The sequence below is a fragment of the Prunus persica genome, chromosome G6, assembly GCF_000346465.2.
Source record: "Prunus persica cultivar Lovell chromosome G6, Prunus_persica_NCBIv2, whole genome shotgun sequence".
Classification (NCBI taxonomy): domain Eukaryota; kingdom Viridiplantae; phylum Streptophyta; class Magnoliopsida; order Rosales; family Rosaceae; genus Prunus; species Prunus persica.
The window spans coordinates 5,852,960-5,876,091 of record NC_034014.1 but is presented as its reverse complement, the minus strand read 5'-3'; the positions used below and the strand labels follow the sequence as shown (position 1 = coordinate 5,876,091).

Genomic DNA, 23,132 nt, shown 5'->3' with positions numbered 1-23,132 from the left:
TGAATCTTAGCATTTTAATGCTATTCAAAATTATTCAATTATACACATAAATTTGTTTTTCACCTTTTCCTCATCATGGACAATATGCAGTTGTCTCTCTTTGTTCACATGTATATTTGGTGGTGATCGATACAATATATGATCAGATAATTGGAAGGGTACCCTAGATCAGAAGACGTCGACATTTTTTTTTACAGAGTTTCAAGATATGAATAGAATATGACTCTTCTATTTAGAGAGACTTTTTCTATAAAAAAAACTCGAGAGAAATGACGAGAGTCGAACTCTAATCACTGAATGCATATTTAATGTAACTCCCCACAATTGCAAACCACTCACCAAAGTACTTTTCATTTGATATCGTGACCTCTACAAGAACAAGACAATTTCACATGGTTTTGCCCTTTTATTTTTGATGGGTGACTCTGACATGAAAAGGATTAGAATTTAGGAATAGACATATAAAGATGGTTTTTAGTATTTCTAACCCTAGTGATTAGGAAATGTGCCTTCTCTGAAAAAAGGTCATTATGTTTAAATCATTACTTGATTTGTCACTAAAATGAAGAGATTGATTAAACAAATGGAATTGTGTTAGATGGATGAATTTATTTGCATAATAAAGAACCCAGCAGTCCAGCTTATAAAGCAGAAATGCTACCAATAGATATGAACCCAGCATATGGGTCCATCCACTGGCTATGCAATCAGTGCAGAAAATCAAATGGAAAAGGTCTTCTTAATGCATCCCCATGGTACCAAAAATAAATAAATAAATAAAAGGCAAAAGCTGTATAAACAGAAGCATAGGACAAACTTGTTCCACATGTTTCTGCATCAAATAAAGCAGTACAATTACAATGTTTTGAAAGATTAAAATCTACAATGATGCAAAGGGATTCAAAGCAGCAGCAGTAGCACATCTTATTGGGTTATGAAATGAAACCCACAGAGGGATTCAACAATAAGAACTTTATAGTATACAGAAAATAATCAAAATACATCAAAAATTTGAAAGAGTAAAACACAAAAAGAAAGTGACACTTTTCAAAAACAAAAAAAAAACCAAAAATAAATAAATTAGATATTGATGATGACCTTTAGATGACCACATTTTCAGGGTTGAATGTGCTTAGATCCTCTTGATGGATCCAACCATATTTCTCCAAGAAAGGGTTGGTCAATGATTTTGGTGGGTACACAGCAATGTCCTCCTTCCACACATTTTCATCTCCCAAATCTCTCACCACCTCTAGCAAACAGCTGTTGCATTTAAAGCCAGCACCAAAGCTTATCATCAACACTGTGTCACCTTTCTTGAGCCTCTTCTTGGCTTCCATGTAACCCAAGACATACCAAAGGCTACTTGCAGATGTGTTGCCAAATCTGTGAAGTGTCATCCTTGCAGGCTCAAGATCATACTCACTAAGCCCAAGGTTCAACCCAATCCCATCTATGACTGCCTTTCCACCAGTGTGAAGGCAAAAATGATCAACCCCTGTCTTGAAATTGATGACAGGTTTTGGTGAAGTGCTTGCTCCTCCCTTGGAGGATTGTGACTTCAATTTTCTCACTAGGGTTACAAGCATAAACCTAACCAACTCCCTAATGGGTAAAATCTTGGGTGAAATTTCCCTAAGATTATCCACAAAGGCTCTTGTGGCAGCCTTGGGTAAGATCTTGTCAAGGTGAAAACCAAGCATCCCTTGCCCATCTTCTTGTTGGATGCAACAACCATATGACTCATCTCTAGCCCCATGATGGGTTCTAACCAAACACTTCAATTTGAACATGGCTTGGTTTTTCAAGGCCCTTTTGTTGGTCAAAAGGACCGCACAACCACCAGACCTAAACAAACAATTTGCTAAAATCATGGATCTGTCATTACCTGAATACCAATTGGGGCTCAAAGACTCAGAAGTGACCACAAGTGCATACACATTCTTGTAGGACTTGAAAATGTTCCTAACAATGTCGGTTGAAATTAGGCTAGCAGAGCAACCCATCCCAGTGAGATTAAAGACCTTTATGTCCTCCCTCATCTTGTAGTGGTTGATAATTCTGGAAGCTAAAGAAGGCACAGAAGCAAACATGGACACATTCACAACAAGCACATCAAGTTGTGAAGGGGAAATGCCTGATCTGTCCAGAAGCTTCTGAATGCTGTCATGGAAAAACTCCTCCATCTCTGAGACGCTATCTTCCAATGTGGGGCAAGATTCTCTGCCTGAAAAAATGATTCTTGGAGCATAGGTTTGTTCACCAATGCCTGAGCTCACAATGGCTTTGAGGAGGAACTGGTACTCTAGAAGACCAAGATTCTTGGTCCTCCGGATGACCTCCCCTGAAAACCGTGTGTCTAGCTTTCTGTCATCTGAGGGCTTATGGCACTGATAGTCCAAAATGTAGCACTCTTGGTCCCTTTTTTCATCAAAGCGTTTCCACATCATAAAAATGAAGTACAAGGCTGAGAAAGCACAGAGTAAACTGAGAAGCTCCATGACCAAATGAGAGAGAGAGAGAGAGAGAGAGAGAGAGAGAGAGAGAGAGAGAGAGAGAGAGAGGTGAGTTGTCTGTGAATTTATGTAGATGGGAAGTGAAATTGGAAGATTTATAAGAAGAGGAGGAGCAAGAGTACACAACATGTGAAGATCCTAAAGACTCATTTTCATCTCTCAACCCCCACCAAACTGATTGATTTGTGTGTGGCTTAAACTTTTTGTGTATATATTTATGAGTCAATCAAACTAGGTCACATCTTAATAATGGAAAAGTAAGAAGCAACTTATAGGCTCTTTGGTTTGTAGGAACTCTCCAATTGTATCCTTTGGTCTCCATCAAATACTACCAATTGCAAGACACAATATTTATTCAGTTTCATATAGACTTTATTAATTTGGGCATGACCAAGTCTTCCAACTCAAAATCAAATTTGTAGTATTTTTAAAATGGAAAGCTATTATAGTGCACAGTTAGCAGCTTACCCAATGTGGTTACCCACATTTAAGAGAGATCAGGCGGTGGCTAGAGAACAAAAACAAAACAAAAAAACAAATTATAACTCTTAGAAAAAAAAGATTTATATTACCTGCAGTTTAACAGTTTATAATATTCTAACAAAATTTAAACGTATCATTGGAGCTACAAGTCTTTGCTTAGCTCTGAAGCTTTATTTTGACGTGAGGTATACTAACAATTTAATGTGATCCATAATAACTGAACATATACCTTTAAAAAGAATATATATATATATGGTGGGCTGGTGTGCATTTTAGTCGGAGTTGACTTGGGTGCTTAATGGGCTGAAGCTGAAAGCTAACCGTAATAAGCATTGACGAGTTGATTTGGGTTGGACTTTGGCAGCATTAATATATATTAGGGTGTATAATTCAATGGTTGGTTGTTTACTTATTATGATTTGTTGGCTTGACTTTGTTCAGTCTATTCCATTATTTAAGCGTTAGGTATAAGCCGTGTGGTCATAGTGATCAGTCCAAGCTTTAAAGACTTTGTGAAGAAAATTTGTACAAGATGACTTTCTCATCAATACTCATCCTATAAGCTGAGACCCTCCTTTTTCAGTGAATTTGTTTATCAACTGGACTAGAACTAATTGGTATATGTTGTGGATCAGCTTTATGATTTGTAATTTTTTCAAAAATAACATGTTCAATAACAGTAGAATTGCCATCTAAACTGTAGTCTCAAAATAAAGTGCATAGTCACATGACAAATAATAATTTAATTTAATTTAATTTAATTAAGACACCCTAACATGTTGAATAAGAATAGAATTGCCAAAACAGAAATCTGAATAACATGTTCAATACATGTATATCTTGATTCTTGCATAGAGTAATGCTACTCTTACCACATTCTTATATCACATTATGTGGCAGATGAAGCGGATAACCACATTAATTAGAAAGTGTCAATAAATTAAGCTAGTTAAGGTAACCACGCAACATTATCGGCTAATAATTAAGCTCATAATGCTTCAGCTATATATTAAGAGACGTTTAAGGAAAAAATAAAATTAATTATACTTATAGATATATAGCTAAGCAGGTAGTGGGCATTTAATCACGATCCCTCCATCACGATCCCAGTGTATTTGTATTGGCTGCGCGCGGGCAACCTTGACCAGATGAACTATCATAACAGCCTGCTTATTAAAATGCACTAAATTCTTTCTTATAATTAATCTCATCATATTATCATATTGAACCAAAAAGCCATATATTGATAATAGTTATCTATAATAGTGGCGGACGGAGACAATAATAACAATAATGTGGTGATAATTATGATGGTAGAGACCACAGGGATGATGTTTGTTGAAAATAGGGTTGACAATATTAGTGATAAGGAAAATGCTCGGGAGATCAATCTCTATTAGAAGTACACAAGGTGTAGCGTGTAAATGTGGTTTTCTTAGCATGACTCGATTGATAATGTAGTTTGATGGCGTGACTTCTTGATCTATGACATGAATTTTATCCATTAACATATTCTCCTTTTGTGAATTCAAGATATAAGGTCTATTTGTAAGGGGTTTGCAGTTGAAGTGGTTAAAAACAGTTATTATTGTACATGAAGTCCTGTATTCGAATTCCTCTTCCTCAATATCACTTGTATTAAATAAATAAAAAGCATATATGATCTACTTTTTAGTAATAAAGAGGGGATTTGAATTTAAATTTGGGACCTTTTTAATGTTAGTTAACTTCTTAATCTTATTCATAACAATGAGTATGAATGTAGGCTGACTATTGATTTAGAGATCATGATATTTCTCTATATTTTGTTAGAAGAGGTGTCTAATTTTTTGATATATAAATAATATTGAAAGAATAGAAAACCGAACACAAAACATCGGGTGACGAATACTCTACTTAATGTACAAACCCCTTAAAAGAAATCTCAAATTTAAATACCTCCTCACAAACAAAAACAACATAAATGAACTCTATTCTACTTTTCGTATGTGTAGCATGCCAAAGACGGCCAAATTGTTAGAAAACATTGCCAAATTGCCAGCTTGATCCACATTTGGCAATGTTTATCCATGTGTTTGTGTAAACGTGAACTAACTCTACATGTCGTCCACATGTACTATATAGGCAGTTGAAGCTTTTTTATTTATTATTTATTTATTTTTATGGTCAAGAGGCAGTTGAGCTTTGAATGCCTCAAGCTCGACCTAAAAGCTGAGGCTATGATAAACAATGAAAAAACGTTCATGCATCGTCCAACACAATACAAGTTCAAGTTTGTATATTCGAAGTCGATTCATAGCCCTACCCGTATATGCATTTATGTCTTGACTTATAAAATATTCCACTGCAACAAAAGGGATAGGGACAAATTATTAAATGATGAGACAAACATATAACTGATAAATGTTGCAGCCTTCAATCTCAGGGCTTCATTGTTTGTAATTTCCTTCATACTTATTAGCTTTTGCTGACTACTTATAGGCAACAAAAGGTATATGTATGTAAATCAAATATATATACAGAGAGAGTTCAACTTATACAGTCCCCTTCTATAGGGATCTTTACGAATATTTTTAATGATCTAAATTTTTCGGATTCAAGTCTTCATTCATAGATTATCTTTGCAAAAAATCTAGGTCAATTGAAAATCATTAAAGCATCCAATTGGAACCAACAAAATAGACGAACATAGTGTTTCAAGAAAATATTATAATAACAACAATCTAATTGAGTGATCAAATGATTTCGGATTGAAGTGATTTTTTTGCAGAGATGATTTCGAATTCAAATTATTATTATTTTTTACATATATATATTTTATATATCTACAACTCACATCAAACAATTGGATCAATAAATTTTGATGTAATTGGACAGCTAACCATAACCGAAGGGTCCCAAGTCATCAGCAAGCCTAAAGGATATGTAATTTAAATGCAAGTTGCAAAAGCATGGACAACAACTTCTTGCATGGAAACTAGCTCGAAGTCTTTTAAGCTTACCCACAAAAAAAGGAACTTATTTTCCATTTTTTAGAGTGCACTCTGCAGCAGCTAAGCACCTCGATGGCAAGACAATACACCATGTTGCTTTGAAATATATTTTCCTTACTAATATATAAAACAACCAACTTTTTCTGTTACATAAGCAATCAATCAAATTGTTTAGCCTTTTGCTTTCAAGCTTTGCCTACTTGTGCCCACAATTCATTTTGATTTCGGGGTGTAAAATTGAAAAGTTCTTTAATGCTCAACCACCATTGCTCATGTTGGATCGTAATGTCTCACTCACTAGATCTAACTAGAAGTGTTATTGCTTGGACCAAGATTATTTTACCCATGGGCCTAGGAAAGACGAGTCTTTGAAGGTTAAGGCAATGAAGAGAAGAAAGATCCAGGCCCATGAGTCAACACTCAAACCATTCAAAACGCTTGGATAAGAGCACTTACACCCATTTGACATGACAAAGGGTAAGGCCTTCTCCAACCCACAATGAGCTAAACTCAAATTTTCCCTCTCCAAAAAGTGATTATTTGGGCTTTGCCTAGACAATTGTTTTTTTTTTTTTCCAACTTTCCGGACTCAAATTTTAAGTCCGCAACTTTATTAAATTGTTTTAAAATGGTTTAAGTCTAATTTTTATTTATTTATTTTTTTATGGAGAACTTTTCTTCATTTAACCTTTTTAAATAACATCATAATTTAATATTTTGAACAATTTGACCTAACAAAAAATTGAAATTCCATAAATTTAATTTTATTCCAAAAGTAAACACACAACATTAAAAAAAAAAACACACACACAACATAATTGAAACACAAAATGAGGATTGAAATAAGAATATTTGAATTACTATTAGAATTTAAAAAATAAAAATAAAAATAAGAATATTTGAATTGCAATGCCACTTTGAGCTGGAATAAAGCCAACTAGTGTCCCAGTCTCTTTTTAAAGATACTATTAAATTATTATTATTATTATTATTATTTTTAAAAGGAGACGTTGGAATTGCAACGGCTCTCTCACCACGAGCAGACACGTGGCATGGGCAATAGACAAACCCACCAGAGCTGGTCCCAGTATTTTTCTCATGCACATGGGCTGTGCCACTTCAATGTGGGCTCCACTAAATAGTTTTGGGTCCAGGCAAAACTTGGACAGGTTTGGGTCCAAATTTGGATTTTCTTAAATTTTGGTTCCTTTATTTTTTTGGGTTCAGAGAGGTTTTGGGCAATAATTTGGGACATTTTGGGTTTAGGTCCTTGGGTTGGAGATGGCCTAAGGGGAGGCAAAGGCAGGTGAATAGTATCTGCCCTTGCAAAAAACAAGGTGTGTTTCCATCCATTGCCATGGCAAAGGGCAAATACTATTCATTTTTCAAAAAAATTTTTAACCAAAACAATTAATTTGGAGAAATATTTTTGGATAAGATTTTGGGTTCCTACGTGTCAATATTTATTATAAAATTCATATCTCATAATTCGAATGAATTTTTATGATAAGATTTTCAGATAAATCTCTCTATAAAACCATAGGCTCAGCTCATACCTCTCACACCAGATATTCTCTATCTTTTAATTTCTCAGATATAAGGAGATGATTTGAGAGGCAAGAGCGAGAAATTAAAGAAAGAAGGCGTAAACGAGTTGAAGAAAAAAGAGTGCAACAAGAAGAAGTTGAACAAGTTGCCATTGCAGTGGGTTTGCTGGATCTACCAAGCCAAGGTTGCCGCCGAGGTTCACAAGTCGATCGTGGCCCAAACGTAGATAAACATAGGCATTCTCGGGGTAATAATCTTTTGGAAGATTATTTTATCCCAAATTATGTGTACTCTAATGTTGATTTTCGAGGGCGATATAGAATATAACTCAATTTGTTCAATAAAGTCATGCATGATATTTGCAATTATGATGCATACTTCATTCAACAAAAATTTCGACATGCTCTTCTTGTAAAAGCACTTCTAGCCAGCATGCCTAAAGTGCCCTTAGTCCCACGCTCTTTGCACTTTTACCAATTTACCAAAAAAAAAAATTTAGTAGAAGTATTTCCTATAGAAGTTGAACAAATACATGAAACTGAAACATAAACTAATAACCAAATAAAAAGATAGAGAAAGGAGAAGTTGAATATCAAATTGGGCATGCTAACTACACTTTCTTCTAACCTTTCCTTTTCTGTTTTTTTTTATTATTTACTATTATTTATAACTTTTATATTTTCATTATCTTCTATGTTGTTTGATATGTGCATTCTAAATTTTTTTAGGAAACTTCTTACAGTTCACTTGATACCTAATTAAGGAAGTATTTTTGTACACCACTTAATTTGAGGTATATTATTGTCATTATTTTTAAGAAAAATTAGGTTTTAGACATAATTAACTTTATTAATTAGTTTGTAAGATATTGGATATTTTGGTTTTAGTTTTAATACCTAGGAAAAAATTACTATTTTGGATTAGCCCAAAGAGAGGCCCAGATTCGTTGGCCCATTTGTAAACCTATACAGTAAATAACGCTTTTGCCCCTGAATGTTTAAACAAGGTGCGACTTCTCTGTTTCGTTTTCGTTCTCGTTCGTTTGGCAGCAGCTTCGTGTTCTTCTCTGTTTCGTCTTGGAGCTCAGTTGTTTGGCAGCAGATTTCGTTCGTTTGGCAGGCAAATTTCGTTCGACGTCGAGCAGCAACGACGAGCAGCAACGACGACGAGCAGAAACGACGAGCAGAAACGACGACGAGCAGCAACCACCACCAACAACGACAACCACTGACGACTATCGAAGTGATTTTCACTCTCTTGGGAAAAAAACAGTAAGAAAATGACCCTCTAACACAGATTTGTCTTCGATTTTAGGGATTACACATTTTTGCTGTTGTTCTTTATGCAATGCAGTTTTTGGAAAAATGGATGAATCGTTGGATTCAAAACTACTCTTCGTTTAGGTTTTGCTTCGTTTATAGGGATTAACCATTCAAAATCGTTGGATTCAAAATTTCTGGTTGTTTATACTAAATTTTGAACCAGAAACTGCAATGCAGTTTCTGGTTCCATAATTCAATTTCAGAGTGCTTTTTGCTAGGGTTTATGGGAATATTATAACTGCTCATGAAGTCAAACGTGTTTTGATATTCAGTACTGTCTTTGCATTTTGATTTCTGGTTGTTTGTAGCAAATTTTGAACCAGAAACTGCAATGCAGTTTCTGGTTCCATAATTCAATTTCAGAGTGCTTTTTGCTAGGGTTTATGGGAATGTTATAACTGCTCATGAAGTCAAACGTGTTTTGATATTCTGTTTTTGTTTGTTGTTTTGTTTGCATTTTCAAGGCTAATGGAGGTGTGTGTCATTGCCAAGTGCACATATAAGTTGGAAACCATCATGTTTTCAGTTTCATCAGAGTCATCCATGGTTGATATTTTGAAGACTTTGTGTCTGAGGTTTAGGGGTTTGCAGTTGGGTTGTTTCACATTACGGTATTCGGTGCCCAGTTATCCGAGTTGTTTTCTAGAAACAGATAGCGATTTGGACTTGATGAGGACATTTTTGTTGATATCAAATGAGAAGACTGTTGATATTTTAGTGAAGGATTTATGCGGGAGCAGTGAATATAGTGGTGATTTTTGTGTAAATAAGGAGTTGATAGCATGTGAAAAGGGCGAGTCGTCGTGTTCTAGTACTGTCGAAGACAGAAACGAGTTTTTGGGCAGGTCGAAGAGAGCAAGTGCTAAGCCTTTGTTGTCGAATGAGTGGGAGACATACATACATCATGTGGTGCAGAAGTTTGACGGTGGTGCAGAGGAGTTCCGGTTGAAATTGTGCAAGTACGCTCTTGAAGTAGGATTTAATTTTGAATATGCCGGCAATGACAAGAAGCGGGTGGTTGCTGTTTGTTCGAATAAGAAATTGGAGGGTTGCAGCTGGCGTGTTTATGCTTCTCGTTGTGAAGCTACTGGCAGTTTTGTAATTCGGACGTTAAATAATGTTCATACATGTGCGGGTCGGATACGGGAATCAAAGAGTAAGATGATGAGGTCTCGTGTGGTGTCCTCCCTCATTGTGGACAGAATTCGTGCAAAACCAGAGCTGAAGCCAGTTGAGATTATACACGAGTTCAAAGATTATTATGGTATAGACATTTCATACTACCACGCATGGTTTGGCAAAGAGTTAGCTAAATTGGACGTTCACGGTGATGAGTCGAAGTCCTTCAACGAGTTAGTGTGGTATGCAGACGCCGTAAAGGAAACTAACACTGGTTCTCTCTGCACTCTTGATTGTGAAGCTGGAATTAATCGCTTTCGACGGTTTTTTGTGTCTTTTGGCGGTTGCATTGCTGGATTTCAATATTGCATACCCTTGTTGTTCATTGATGCTACGTTTTTGAAGAGCAAGTACAAGGGGTAGCTTCTCTGTGCTTCGGGAAAGAATGGAAATCAAGGTATGGTTACTGTAATGTATTGCAGATTTTCATTTGTTGCAATTTTTAGCAGAAACTGCATTGCAGTTTCCCTTTTTTGAGCAGATTTGTTTTCATAAACTGCACTGCAGTTTCCCTTTTTTGCTTATACTTGTGCTTTTGGTTTTGTTTTGCAGGGTTTTATCCTCTAGCTTTTGGAGTTGTTGATTCTGAGACAGAGGAGAATTGGACTTGGTTTCTTCAACATTTGGCTTCTATATTGCTACCGATGGGGAGAGTGGTGACCTTTTTCTCGGACCGCAATCAAGGTTTGTTAAATGCAATGGGGTTTGTGTTTCCCGGATGGCCTCATTCTTACTGTTATTATCACCTCAAACAGAATTTGATATCAAAGTACCCGAAGTCAGGTTATGGAAAACTGCTCCAAGACCGTGTTATCAATTTATTTAGTAGATGCGCATATGCTGTTACGGAGGAAGAGTTTAAGGTAGCAATGGAGGAGTTGGTGATTGTTGGGAGTTCGAAAGTGAAGACATTTATATCTGATTTGTCTAGAGATCACTATGCCAACGCATTTTTCAAAGGAATGCGTTATGGGGAGATGGCAAACAGTTTAGCGGAGTCCTTTAATAATTGGGTTGGTGTGTTTCGAGATTTGCCGGTGCTACCTTTGATAGAAGGGATTCGACAGAAATTGATGGTATTGAATTCTCAACGACGAATTGAAGCGGAGAAGTGGACAACAGTTTTGTGTCCGGAGATGGAGACTAGACTCTGTGAAAATGCGGAGGCCGGTAGGACTTGGGCAGTTCGTCGTTCTAATTGCACTGTTTTTGAAGTATTTGCTGATTATTCTGTGATGGTTGATCTCGAGCAAAGGACTTGTTCTTGCCGTCTTTGCCAAATTGACGGTTTTCCTTGCACACATGCGGTGGCTGCAATCCTAGCAAAGAGAGATTCAGTTTATGATTACGTGGAGTGTTACTACAAAACCGACTTCTTTCGAAAAGCCTATGAGAGTCCTATTTTTCCTATTCCAGATATTGGGAAAGGATTGGGCAGCAATGGTTCTGCAGCTGGAGTTGTGCTTCCGCCAATTACAAAGAGGCCAGCCGGAAGACCACCAACAAAGAGGATCAAAGTTTTTGGTGAATTTAAAAGGCCATTGAAATGCAGTCGGTGCAGTGTTGCTGGGCACAATAGGAAGACTTGCAAGGCTATTATATGAACACTCCTCATTTGACAATTTTTTATTTTAGATATGGTTTAGCGAATATATAGTCAGTTTCTGCGTTGCACTTTTTGCAAAAACTGTATTGCAGTTTTAGTTGCTTGTAATTGGCTACACAGCGTCTAATTGGATATTGTGATTCTTTTTTGAAGTTAATGAAAATTATACAATTGTTTAATGAGTGGATATTCGTTTTCGACTGCCATTCAATGCTTGTTTTCAGATTTTGAGCAGATTTTGGTGCAGAAACTGCATTGCAGTTTCTGTTTATTTCAGATTTTGTTGCAGAAACTGCATTGCAGTTTCTGTTTATTTCAGATTTCTGTTTATTTCAAATTTTGAGCAGATTTTGTTGCAGATTATGAGCAGAAACTACATTTCAATGCTGACCTACTTAAATGTGTTTTGAACAAAGTTTTAGTACTTTGATTATGGCTTTGGCTTTTGGGTTCTTTTCACATTTTTGGATATTGTGATTCTTTTCATCCTTCCACAGTTGTAATCTTTCCGGGCAAACGAAGCTAGGATCTTGTTGTTGGCGGTAGTTGATTTGGTCTGTCATGGACTTCACCAAGAGGTCTTGAATTGCATCATCAGGTTTTCCCTCATCATCTTCTTTTTCTTTTTCCTGCATATTGAACAGAAACTAATTAGAAACTGCATTGCATTGGAGGAAACGAAAACCGAAATGCATAATTCACTGTTTAGAGATTCGTATACCTTGTCAAGAGGGTCTCCCTCTTCTCCGGTAGTTTTTCTCTTTTTATATGTTTTCAAAATACCCTGTACAATGAGATTGAATGATTCAGAAACTGCATTGGATAAAATGCAAACTGCAATGTAGAAAACACAAACTGCAATGCACTGTATACAGATTTCAATTACCTTCTCAACAGTGTCTTCCTCTTCCCTGGTAGTTTTTCGCTTTTTAGGAGTTTTGAAAATACCCTGTACAATGAGAATGATTTAGCATGGATTCACATTCAAGATACATTAAAACAGAACATGCGATAAATTGCATACCTCGATGTCATTCAAGTCCTTTATTTGGTTGAATCTTGTGTGGAGTTCCACAAGACTCCATTTAAGAATGGCAGGAGTTTCTTTCTCCTTGCCAAGGATTGGTTGTATGATGTTTGTCCTCTCACACAGTAGAAACTGCACAGTTCAAAAACAAGATATATCAGAAATTAGGTTGGAAACTGCATAGGATAAAACAGAAACTGCGTTGCAGTTTCCATTTCTGCATTGCAGTAAATGGAAACTGCATTGCACTAAATGGAAACTGCATTGCACTAAATGGAAACTGCATTGCCTAAAACTCAAAATGCATTGCATAAGCCACTGTTTACTTACCAATATTAGGATAGTGCAACCCGAAACAGCTCCTATAGAGGCTTCTCCTCCCTTCTTTGCTTTTGCTTTTGCTTTTGCTTTTGCGATCAAGGATTCATTCATGTAGTCTGAAACAGCTCTTGCCCACGAATAGCTTGAAAGTGTGTCTAGATTCACGCAGTGCTCAAATAATTTCCAATGCAAAGTAGATGAAGAGTTGGCAAAAAGGAATGTCATGCACGGCAGAATCAATATTAGGCTGACCACCTCCTTGTCGTAATCAACTTCTTCTTCTTCTTCTTCTTCAGCTTCTTTCTTTTCTTTTCCTTTGTTCGTTTTTTTCTTTTGCTCTGTCTTTGCCTTTTCTTTCTTCGGTTGGTTTGCCAAGGCAATTGTCTTTTGTAATTCTGCTTCTACCTGGTTTTTTGAAGGTTTTCCCTTTTCTCCAAAGTGCCTTGTTCTGAAGGTAGCAGTGTACCTATCATTGACAAGTTTGACAGATTTGCCTTCATTTGGCAGTCCTAGAATCTGAGTCACTGCATTACTTGTGATTTGGAACGATTTGGTTCCAAATTTGAAGGACTTTGTATCCGGATCAAATGTCTTGAGCAGCTGTGCTAAGTCAATGTCCGACTTATTCATGTTATTCATGTCAATTCTCTGGCGGTAAAACAGCTCGATCAAGTTCCAGAAAGGGGTTTTCTTGAGAAGCTTCTTCTGCCTTTCATTGAGCTTGTCCTTTATGTCTCTAATGATGCTGTTGAAAGCATAGGCATTGCACCGAAATTGGACATAGTCCGGGTGCTTTGCTTTCCGATCATAGTTTGGCTTTGGCTTTGTTTTGATCCTTTGAGCCATCGTTTTGATTCTGCGCTTTGGTTGGTTTTCAGCTTCATTCTTTTGTGGTGACATTTTTTGTTCCATTTTGTGATATGCACTGCAGTTTTTGTGGTCAAAATCTGCAACAAACAACCAGAAACTGCTGCTCAAAATTTTGATGTGAAAAGAAACCAAAAGGCAAGAACAGTAGCTAAAACGAATATCAAAACACATTTAAATTCATGAGCAGTTATCACATTCCCATAAACCCTAGCAAAAAGCACTCTGAAATTGAATTATGGAACCAGAAACTGCATTGCAGTTTCTGGTTCAAAATTTGCTACAAACAACCAGAAATCAAAATGCAAAGACAGTAGCTAAAACTAATATCAAAACACATTTAAATTCATGAGCAGTTATCACATTCCCATAAACCCTAGCAAAAAGCACTCTGAAATTGAATTATGGAACCAGAAATTGCATTGCAGTTTCTGGTCAAAATCTTCTACAAACAACCAGAAATCAAAATGCAAAGACAGTACTGAATATCAAAACACGTTTAACTTCATGAGCAGTTATAACATTCCCATAAACCCTAAACTACATTGTAGAATGAAGAATGAACAGTAAGTAAAATTTCAGAAATCCTTAATCCCTATAAACGAAGCAAAACCTAAACGAAGAGTAGTTTTGAATCCAACGATTCATCCATTTTTCCAAAAACTACATTGCATAAAGAACAACAGCAAAAATGTGTAATCCCTAAAATCGAAGATAAATCTGTGTTAGAGGGTCATTTTCTTACTGTATTTTTCCCAAGAGAGTGAAAATCGCTTCGATCGTCGTCAGTGGTTGTCGTTGTTGGTGGTGGTCGTTGCTCGTCGTCGTTGCTGGTCGTCGTTCCTCATCGTCGTTGCTGCTCGTTGTTGGTGGTGGTCAGTGTGGAACTATCGTCTGAGTTTCTGTAGTTGAAGATGAAAGGTCGCGCGAAAGGGTTTTTGGAACTGATTCAATTTGAGTAGTGTCGTTTTTTGTTCTGTTTTGAGTCTTGTTATGTCGTTTTGACTGTAAGTTTTGAGTGGGTAAAAACTAAATATCTATATTTGACAATAAAGCACAATGGCACATGTAGTAATTTTAGTGCTCTTCAATGTTATTTTAGTAAAAGTAGGTGTTACTTTATTGTCTTTGGTCTTATATTAATTAAGTAAAATTGTATATCTATCTTTCAAATTAGTAAAGTATTTTATGTGTGAAAACTAAAGCTCCCTTATTTTTAACACTTGACACGTATTTATAGGTATAATCGTAATTCAAGTATTAAAAATAATAGTGAAGATATATCCTGGATTAAAGTAGGGAGAAGAAATATTTACTCAAACTAAAGGCTTCTAAAATTCTCCACCAATGACGACCCAAAAGCTAAAGGTCGGAAAGTCAGACGAGAGCCTCCAAATCTGAATGCACTGTTGTTGTCCTATGACGAACGTCAACTTGTCAAGACCACATGTTCATGTCCTCTGCTCATTTCCTGCTGCTATGCTTTTATTAAGCCATTTTTGTGATGCCTATAAGCTCCTTTTTTGTCAGCTTGTTCGTTGGGAAAAAATGTAATTCTGCCTCTATCTAAATTATTATTCAATATTGATTGGTTAAGGCTATTGGGTGTTGAGATTCATCAAGTAGTCTTTCAAATTTATGTTGCCTCAGGTGAAAATCTTGGAGAAGTCCAAGCCTAATCATTGGGGAATATTACAGCGAACGACTGTGCGTCGTTGATAATAGTTCATAAGAATAGTTCGTTTGAAATCGTTAGACTTTGTCCAGAATAATTCCTTTTAATTTTCGAAGGAATTACTTCCTATTTTTTATCAAAGTCGGCCAAATATAAAAAAATAGTGACAATTGCCTTCTTAGCTTTGGTATGATCTCCTTGTATGTAACGTAATCATTGTTCACTACTTATGAAAACTAAAATACAAAAGAAAGATGCCAAAACTATGCATAATCTGCGTTTCCTTCATCTGAAAAATCAAAGAATTCATGTATAATTATTGTCGCTATACACCTTTTGTCCTCATTCTAGTATTATTCTATATTCACTAAACGACATACAACGTCTCAACGACCTTGCCTACCATGCGAATGCGACGGCGAGGAAGAGCACGACGAAAACGACGAAACTCTCCCACCACTCGTGGCCCCATACAACAGATCCGACAAGTAATTATCTAGATTCTCCGGGGCATATCTGACCAACGAGTCCTCCCCGCACTCCCTCCTCATCCCGACTCTATGCTTCTCGTAAAACTCCCGATATACCGGCACTAGCTTTTTAGCCACCGAAACTTTCAGCTCGTCTCGGAGTTTCGAGTCGGGCACGACCCATGAGGTCTGCTTTTTATACGCTTCCTCAAACGCTGCGTTGAATCGCTTGAAGTAGCTCTTTGCCTGATCGGAAGAAATCTGAGCCGTTGTATCTTCCGGTAGGGAGGCGAACACCTTGCTCCACCCCATCCGCTCGTAGTTCGCGGCGTATTGTTTGACTTTTGACTCGTGCTTCTGCACCCAATACTCCCCCAGCAAGTACTTGACATTGGAGCCGCGGACTTTTCCGACGACGTATTGCAAGTTGTTCGCCAAGAACAAATAGGATAGCGCGACGTCTTTGTACAGCTTGGCTTTGCCGTCGAGTTTGCAGAGGAGAACAAGGACGAGCCACGCGAGGCGTATTGAAATTGGCGACTCCTCGGCGTCGTAGCACCCGAAGTAAGCTTCCGGCAACGGCGTCGAGATCGTCAACGGCCAGTCAACGACTATATCACCAAGTATTTCGCTGTAATCGGCGAGGAAGGAAATATAGTTCATTACGTAACGAGTAAGCGGGTGGACCCCACCGGCTGGGACCGGTGTCTTGGACGAGTCCTTCTGGATCGCCGATTCGAAATCCATAAGCATCGTGCGGACGGCCTCACCTAGCTTAATGAGAGAATTAACGGCCAGAGATCGGACGGCTGAGGTTGATTCGAACGAAAAGATGGACTCCATTTCGGGCCAAAGATCCGAAACGGCCTGGTACAAGTCCAAAATGCGGAACATTTTCTCGGGAGATAGTTTCTTGCATTTTCCCACCAATTCCGGGAAACCAAACAGAGTCATTGCGGCCTCTTTAGATATCTCGTTGAAGCACGACTCCGCTATGGAGTCCGAGGCGGCGAACACGTGTTCGCAGAGCAGCCTCTCGCCGTAGAAGAGAGTTTTAACGGCGACTTTAACGGCGCTTAACCAGTTCTTGATCTTCGTCTCCAAAACCTGCCAGTCCATTTTCTGAACCTGAGAGAGGCTCAGCTTCTCCACTCCAAGAAGGTACAGGCCTTCGTCAACGATCGATTTTCTTATGATTTTGTAAATTCTCACGCACTCTTTTCCATAGCCAGACGATATCATACAATCAGCGATGGATTTCAAATCGGACATTGCAATGGTAGAGATTTGGTCCACCGCTGAAACCGACTCGTCCTCAGACTCGGATTCCAAATCGGAAACGCTGGACAGAGCCGAGGCTCTGGATGACCGGCTCGACACGGTTTCGGCGTCCAAGTAGTCTCGGTTGCCGGATAAAATCTGGTAGAACTCCTTCTCGAGTCTCTTCATGGCGGATTGCATAAGATTCTGAGCAATGATGAGCTTTTCGGCGCTGGAGTCTTGGGAGCTGAGGAAGTGTTGCATGGCGGACTGTAAATCCTTGACAGATTTGAGGTAGAGCCTGGCCTCTTGGCGGTCGTCATGGAAGAGAGAGGAGATGTTGTTGTAAGAAGAAGAGTCAGAGTCCCACTGCGTGATGAGGGTCTGTGCGATTTCGATGTTCTCTTCCATTAGAGAGTCGGAGAAGCTGCGACGCGGCGATGAAGGTTGGGTGGCGCTCCTTGATGGAGAGTTTGAAGGTGACGGCGATGGAGATTTGAAAAACAGAGTCCTCATTCCTTTTCTTGGCATCAGCAAAACTCGAAATTCAAAATTCAAGACCCAAAATCCGGAATTTAGATTTGTTTTATGTTCTTGGTGATTTGAAGGTGTGAGAGGGTGGGAGAGTGAGAGGGAGATGAGGAGTTGTGTTGGATTGTTATTGTATGGAAGAAGTTCGATGAAATGTTTTGGTGGGTAAGAGAGGGAGTGGGGGGTTATTTATAGAGTGAAAAGGTTGACTAATCAGAGCATGTATGTATGTGTATGTATACGTACGCGGTCTTGCGTTTTCTTCTGTGTGGAGTTACGTGACAAAGTTAAAACGAAAGTGATTACGCTAGCTAATGATGGTCCAATAGTCAAGCAGAAAGGACCAGGAAATTGCCTGGTCTCTGTCTCTCCTCCGGCCCAAACAGAATAAACCCACAGTTTCCTTTTTACTCATTTTGGTACAAATATATGAAATTTAACTTTTGAACACAGAGACTTGGCCTCTGAGTTTGTACGTACGTAATTTGAATTAATGCATGTGGCAGAGATTACCAGAGAGTCTTGTGGTTTATAAATGCTTGTTTTGATGCAGAGAAGAAAAAAAAAACAAAAAAAAAAGGTGCTTTGCCTTTTGTGACTGGTTGACCAAATTTTGTAAACGCTGACCCACTCGGTCTAGATGCGAGCTTTTATTGAATATGGTTAGAGCATCCAAGAGACTGAAAAGGTGCCCCAAGTATTAGTTGCCCTCTAGGAGGAGGAAAGTAAATAGTAAACAACGAGCCTGCTGGTAACCAACTTGCTGTACAGAACTTCAGTTTGTCATTGACCTATTGATTGTTGCAGACAACGTACGAAAAAAGTGCTAGCTGTAGATCCAGTTCTACAGGGTTAGATATGACTAATTCTTTGTGATCAAATGGTTTTGAGGAGCTGGTTTTATTGTGCATTGTTGTCAAGTCTCATATTTTCCTCCAAAACCATAAGGTTGGCGCATTTCTAATTGAGTACGCGGGGATATCTGATTTGATTGTAATTAGATATTTGAAATGTTATGTTACTATACTGTAAATTTAGCATAACGATCGTTAAAACAAGAACCACTAGCAGTCCGACTTGATAGAAAACATGCGTTAATTCTCAACTTAATCTTATTAGGATATGTTGTTTTATGATTTACCAAGCAAAATTCTACTTATCATCATTCCATCATACTAATAATAATTCTCCTAATCACTATCTAGGTGTCGATTTGGGAAGGTTAAAATTATACAAATTCTGTGCATGCGATGTTGTCACAACCTTGTCTTGTGTTGTATTGCCTTGTTGTTTGAAACATTCCAAACCAAATCATCGACTGCCTTGGAAATGTCATTTTTTAATACAAATTAGTTTTTTAACCTATATTTTTATATAACATGCATCCAATATATAGGCCAACAAATGACTATATCCTCCATTGTTAATTCTTCCAGCTTTGGAAACCACATATAAGGAATGAATAGAAGGTTCCACTTGTTGTTTAGTGGTAGGAGTTATATATATATATATATATATATATATAAGCTTAATCAAGTAAACTAATGAGCTAATTAATAGCAGCCAAATCAAATTGAGCCTTGTTCTACGCGGTATCTTGATGTAATATAATTACAATAGAGCCTCTTCATGTTATTTTATTTGATACAAATGATATCGAGGGAGGAGAGTTTTCTCACATACTGCCAATCTATCATGGGAATTTGAATATGAGACTATTGGTCTATAAATCAATCCCCTTATTTATTGACTAAGCAATCTGCTTATGAAGTTGTTTATTGTTGTTATTTTGTAAGATCAATATAAAAATTAAAATAATAAATAAGTATGATAATATTCCGATGGATTTTTCAAAAAATAATGCTCTATTGCAATAAGAATAATCATCGACCAATGCACTTAATGAATTGATAATATAACATAATGTTGGATTGTCAATAAGTGAGCATATTTGTGCATGCATGTAATGGAGAGAAATATTCGCCATCTCCGAGCTACAAACACAAAAGATATTGAATATGATTTATTGACATTGTCCTCATCACCAGGTACCAATAATTATTATTTCACAGAGAATTATTCGTCACTGAACAAGTCATGATATAATTAATTTAATTTGCAATTCTTCGTTGATAACCATAGTAGAGTTGATTAAGCCGAAAATATATTATTTAATTTGCTAAGCTACCCAAAACCATTTGTTAAATAAAAATTAAGGATATGCAATGACTGGGAATGGCAGGACAAGTTCGAGCGTTATGCATGCATGTATATAATATTTTGTGTGAAAGTTTTACATGAAATGAATGAGAATTATATAGCGTAAATTCTAAAAGGGAAAAGGGTAAATAAAGAATATTCTCTATATTGAATATTAGACGTTGTATGTCAAATTTTTTTTAAAAAAATTTATAATAAGAATGTAATTGAACTTAGGAATTAGAACCTACGTACCTTCACTTCGTTCCAACTCGTATTGTTTGACCTAAGGTAAGGTTAATACTACAATAGTCTTCAGTGTGTGTATATATATAGAAAGCTTTAGTTGAGGGATTCTTGAAATAAATTTATTTAAGGATGTTTTTATCATCCAAACCGTATAGTTTTTAGATATTTCTTCAAAGATCATCTATATGCAAAAAATACTTGAATCCGAAACAATTTGATCACTCAATTAGATGGTTGTTATTATAGTATTTTTTTTGAAACATCGTGTTCGTCTATTTTGTTGATTCTAATTAGATGTTTTAATGATTTTCAATTTGCATGATTTTTTGCAAGGATGATTTATGAATGAAGATTTGAAGAATAGACGGTTTGAATCGTTGGGAAAAAAAAATCGTAGGAGATCCTAAAAAGTGTCCCTCAAATATCATCACTATATATTTTTTTTGATAATTCATAAGAAGGAGATAGCGAGAATCAAATTCTTTTGAACTTTGTATAATAACTCTAATAACGGAATAAGTAAAATTTCAGATAAAACATGCATGAATTTTATTAATTTAAAAGAAAGAAGCATGCATATGATTAATGTAATGATTAGAAAACTAGTAAACAAATTAATCAAATCCTACGGAAGATCACAATATTCATTTTAAAATCCTTAGGGAAATGTCAGCAAATCCCTTAAGAAGATCAAAATATTCGTTTTCCAATACCCCAGAGTTATAGGGTATAGGAAAATTCCCACACAGTCCAACACACAACAGTCCAACACTGGGGTATAGGAAAATTCCCACACAATCCAACATGGCATGTCATGTGCCGTTTGTGATATAAGAGGATGGCAAAAATTGAAATTCATTCTTTTCCTTAATTAGCTTTGCATATTTCTTGATTTCGAATTAAATGCTTCGATATTACTTATACGTCTCTCAGTCAGGTCAGAGCCATGTTTTAATAATCTTTGACTTCAAAGGAGTCATATATATGCACATGTTGACTTATCAATCAACATAGCGCGCTTTTGAAAACATATTATTTATATATTTATTTTTTTTTTAGAAAAACACGATAATTGTATTCATATATTAGGCTCAAAGATCATTAGCCATGAGGGCAAATATAAATGCTCATAAAGGGGTAATATAAATATAGAAGCATAGTAATCACATAGAGTTAATCCAGATATATGCCACAAAAAGTCAAAAAAATCTTGGTATAAAAGCCGCATGACTGAACAAGAAATAATGCTCTATTGCAATAAGAATACAGTATATGTTTTCACAGTTTCGATCTCTTAGACCACAGGAGTCCAAGAGATTGTGGTTATCCATCGTTGGATATTAATCTAATTGTTCAAAAAAGTTTCTTAAAATGAGTGTAAGAGTAAGTGAACCATTGAATTTACATTCAACGGTGAGTGATCACAAATCTCTTGGACCCTGATCCAAGAGATCAGGATTGTATCTTTTCAAATCATCGACCAATGCAATTAATTAATTGATAATATAACATAATGTTGGATTATTTATTGAAAGATAACACTACAAAATCTTTTGTAAGTAATTAATGGAGTTTGTTAATTAGCTTTTGTATGCGAGCATAGTTGTGTATGCATCTAATGGAGAGAAGTATTCGCCATCTCCGAGCTACAAACACAAAAGATATTGAATACGATTTATTGACGTTGTCCTCATCGCCAGGTACCAATAGTTATTATTTTATAGAGAAATTCGTCACTGAACAAGTCAATAAATCCCTGGCGACATTTCCCTAAGGATATTTTAAAATGAATATTCATGACTTGATCTTAAAATGAATATTCATGACTTGATCTTCTACTATGGTATTCATAAATATTCATTTTATTATTTTAAAACGAATTTCTAATGATATACCATTACAAGTCATGAATATTCATTTTTAAATCCTTAGGAAAATGTCAGCAAATCCCTTAAGAAGATCAAAATATTCATTTTTCCAATACCCCAGAGTTATAGGGTATAGGAAAATTCCCACACAGTCCAACATGGCATGGCATGTGCCGTTTGTGATATAAGAGGATGGCAAAAATTGAAATTCATTCTTTTCGTTAATTAGCTTTGCATATTTCTTGATTCCGAATTAAATGCTTTGATATTACTTATACGTCTCTCAGTCAGAGCCATGCTTTAATAATCTCTGACTTCAAAGGAGTTATATATATGCAAGGGCAAATATAAATGCCCATAAAGCGACAATTGTATTTCTTTCTTTTTTTAGTGAAGATGCCATGCATTCATGTACATGCGTAAACATACATAACCTAATCTGCACTGTTGTTGTCCTTGCCCATAAGTCACAAACTTTGAAGAAACATTTGTTTGAAGTTAGGAACGCATTTACGTAACAATCTATGAAGTAAGCTCTCTCTGTCAATGGCAACAAAACAAGTCAATTTTTTCCTTGCGGCCATGCGCGTTCTCTTTGCTGTCCACAGCATTTACACACTACAGTAATTTGATGGAGTACGTTTGAAATTAAGACTAATATTAATACGCGTTTAGCTATACATATATACACTAAAGAGAAACAAAACTTGACAATTGTGCAACGTAAGATGGTCCTCCAAGGCTTATTACAACGAACGAGAGTATGTTTCATCATCAGGCCGCCCGTGAGATTTTAGAGTCGATTTTGTGCGAAAATAAGAAATTAACTGTTTTAAACTGTGTATCGCATTGAATATTATTAAAACTAAAATTCACACGCAATTAACAAAAATCATCATTGAAGCATATATGAAGTGGTCAGCTTTTTGTTGTTTGTTTTTCTCTGTTAGTTTATAGCCTTTGGCTTTAGCTCGAGGTCCCCCGACATAATTGGATGTTAATCAAGTGTTTTGGTCGC

The 23,132-nt window shown here is 36.5% G+C and overlaps 4 protein-coding genes across 4 annotated transcripts; 2 read left to right on the top strand and 2 right to left on the bottom strand.

Annotated features, from left to right (window-relative positions):
- On the bottom strand, window positions 899-2,716 carry LOC18774919 (3-ketoacyl-CoA synthase 3). The gene has a single exon (XM_007207571.2). The coding sequence runs from the start codon at window positions 2,643-2,645 to the stop codon at window positions 1,101-1,103; it is 1,545 nt and encodes a 514-aa protein (XP_007207633.2). The 5' UTR covers window positions 2,646-2,716; the 3' UTR covers window positions 899-1,100.
- LOC109949505 lies at window positions 9,331-10,404 on the top strand. Its single transcript, XM_020565268.1, has one exon. The coding sequence runs from the start codon at window positions 9,331-9,333 to the stop codon at window positions 10,402-10,404; it is 1,074 nt and encodes a 357-aa protein (XP_020420857.1).
- On the top strand, window positions 10,398-11,647 carry LOC109949891. The gene is made up of 2 exons (XM_020566774.1): window positions 10,398-10,438; window positions 10,594-11,647. The coding sequence occupies exon 2, from the start codon at window positions 10,686-10,688 to the stop codon at window positions 11,643-11,645; it is 960 nt and encodes a 319-aa protein (XP_020422363.1). The 5' UTR covers window positions 10,398-10,438; window positions 10,594-10,685; the 3' UTR covers window positions 11,646-11,647.
- On the bottom strand, window positions 15,739-18,179 carry LOC18773020 (exocyst complex component EXO70A1). The gene has a single exon (XM_020566447.1). It carries the CDS (start codon window positions 17,796-17,798, stop codon window positions 15,924-15,926), a length of 1,875 nt encoding a protein of 624 aa, XP_020422036.1. The 5' UTR covers window positions 17,799-18,179; the 3' UTR covers window positions 15,739-15,923.

Bases quoted from the DNA above. Each gene is read 5' to 3' on its own strand.
- LOC18774919 (XM_007207571.2), bottom strand. From the start codon at position 2,645: ATGTTGTGTACTCTTGCTCCTCCTCTTCTTATAAATCTTCCAATTTCA.
- LOC109949505 (XM_020565268.1), top strand. From the start codon at position 9,331: ATGGAGGTGTGTGTCATTGCCAAGTGCACATATAAGTTGGAAACCATC.
- LOC109949891 (XM_020566774.1), top strand. From the start codon at position 10,686: ATGGGGAGAGTGGTGACCTTTTTCTCGGACCGCAATCAAGGTTTGTTA.
- LOC18773020 (XM_020566447.1), bottom strand. From the start codon at position 17,798: ATGCCAAGAAAAGGAATGAGGACTCTGTTTTTCAAATCTCCATCGCCG.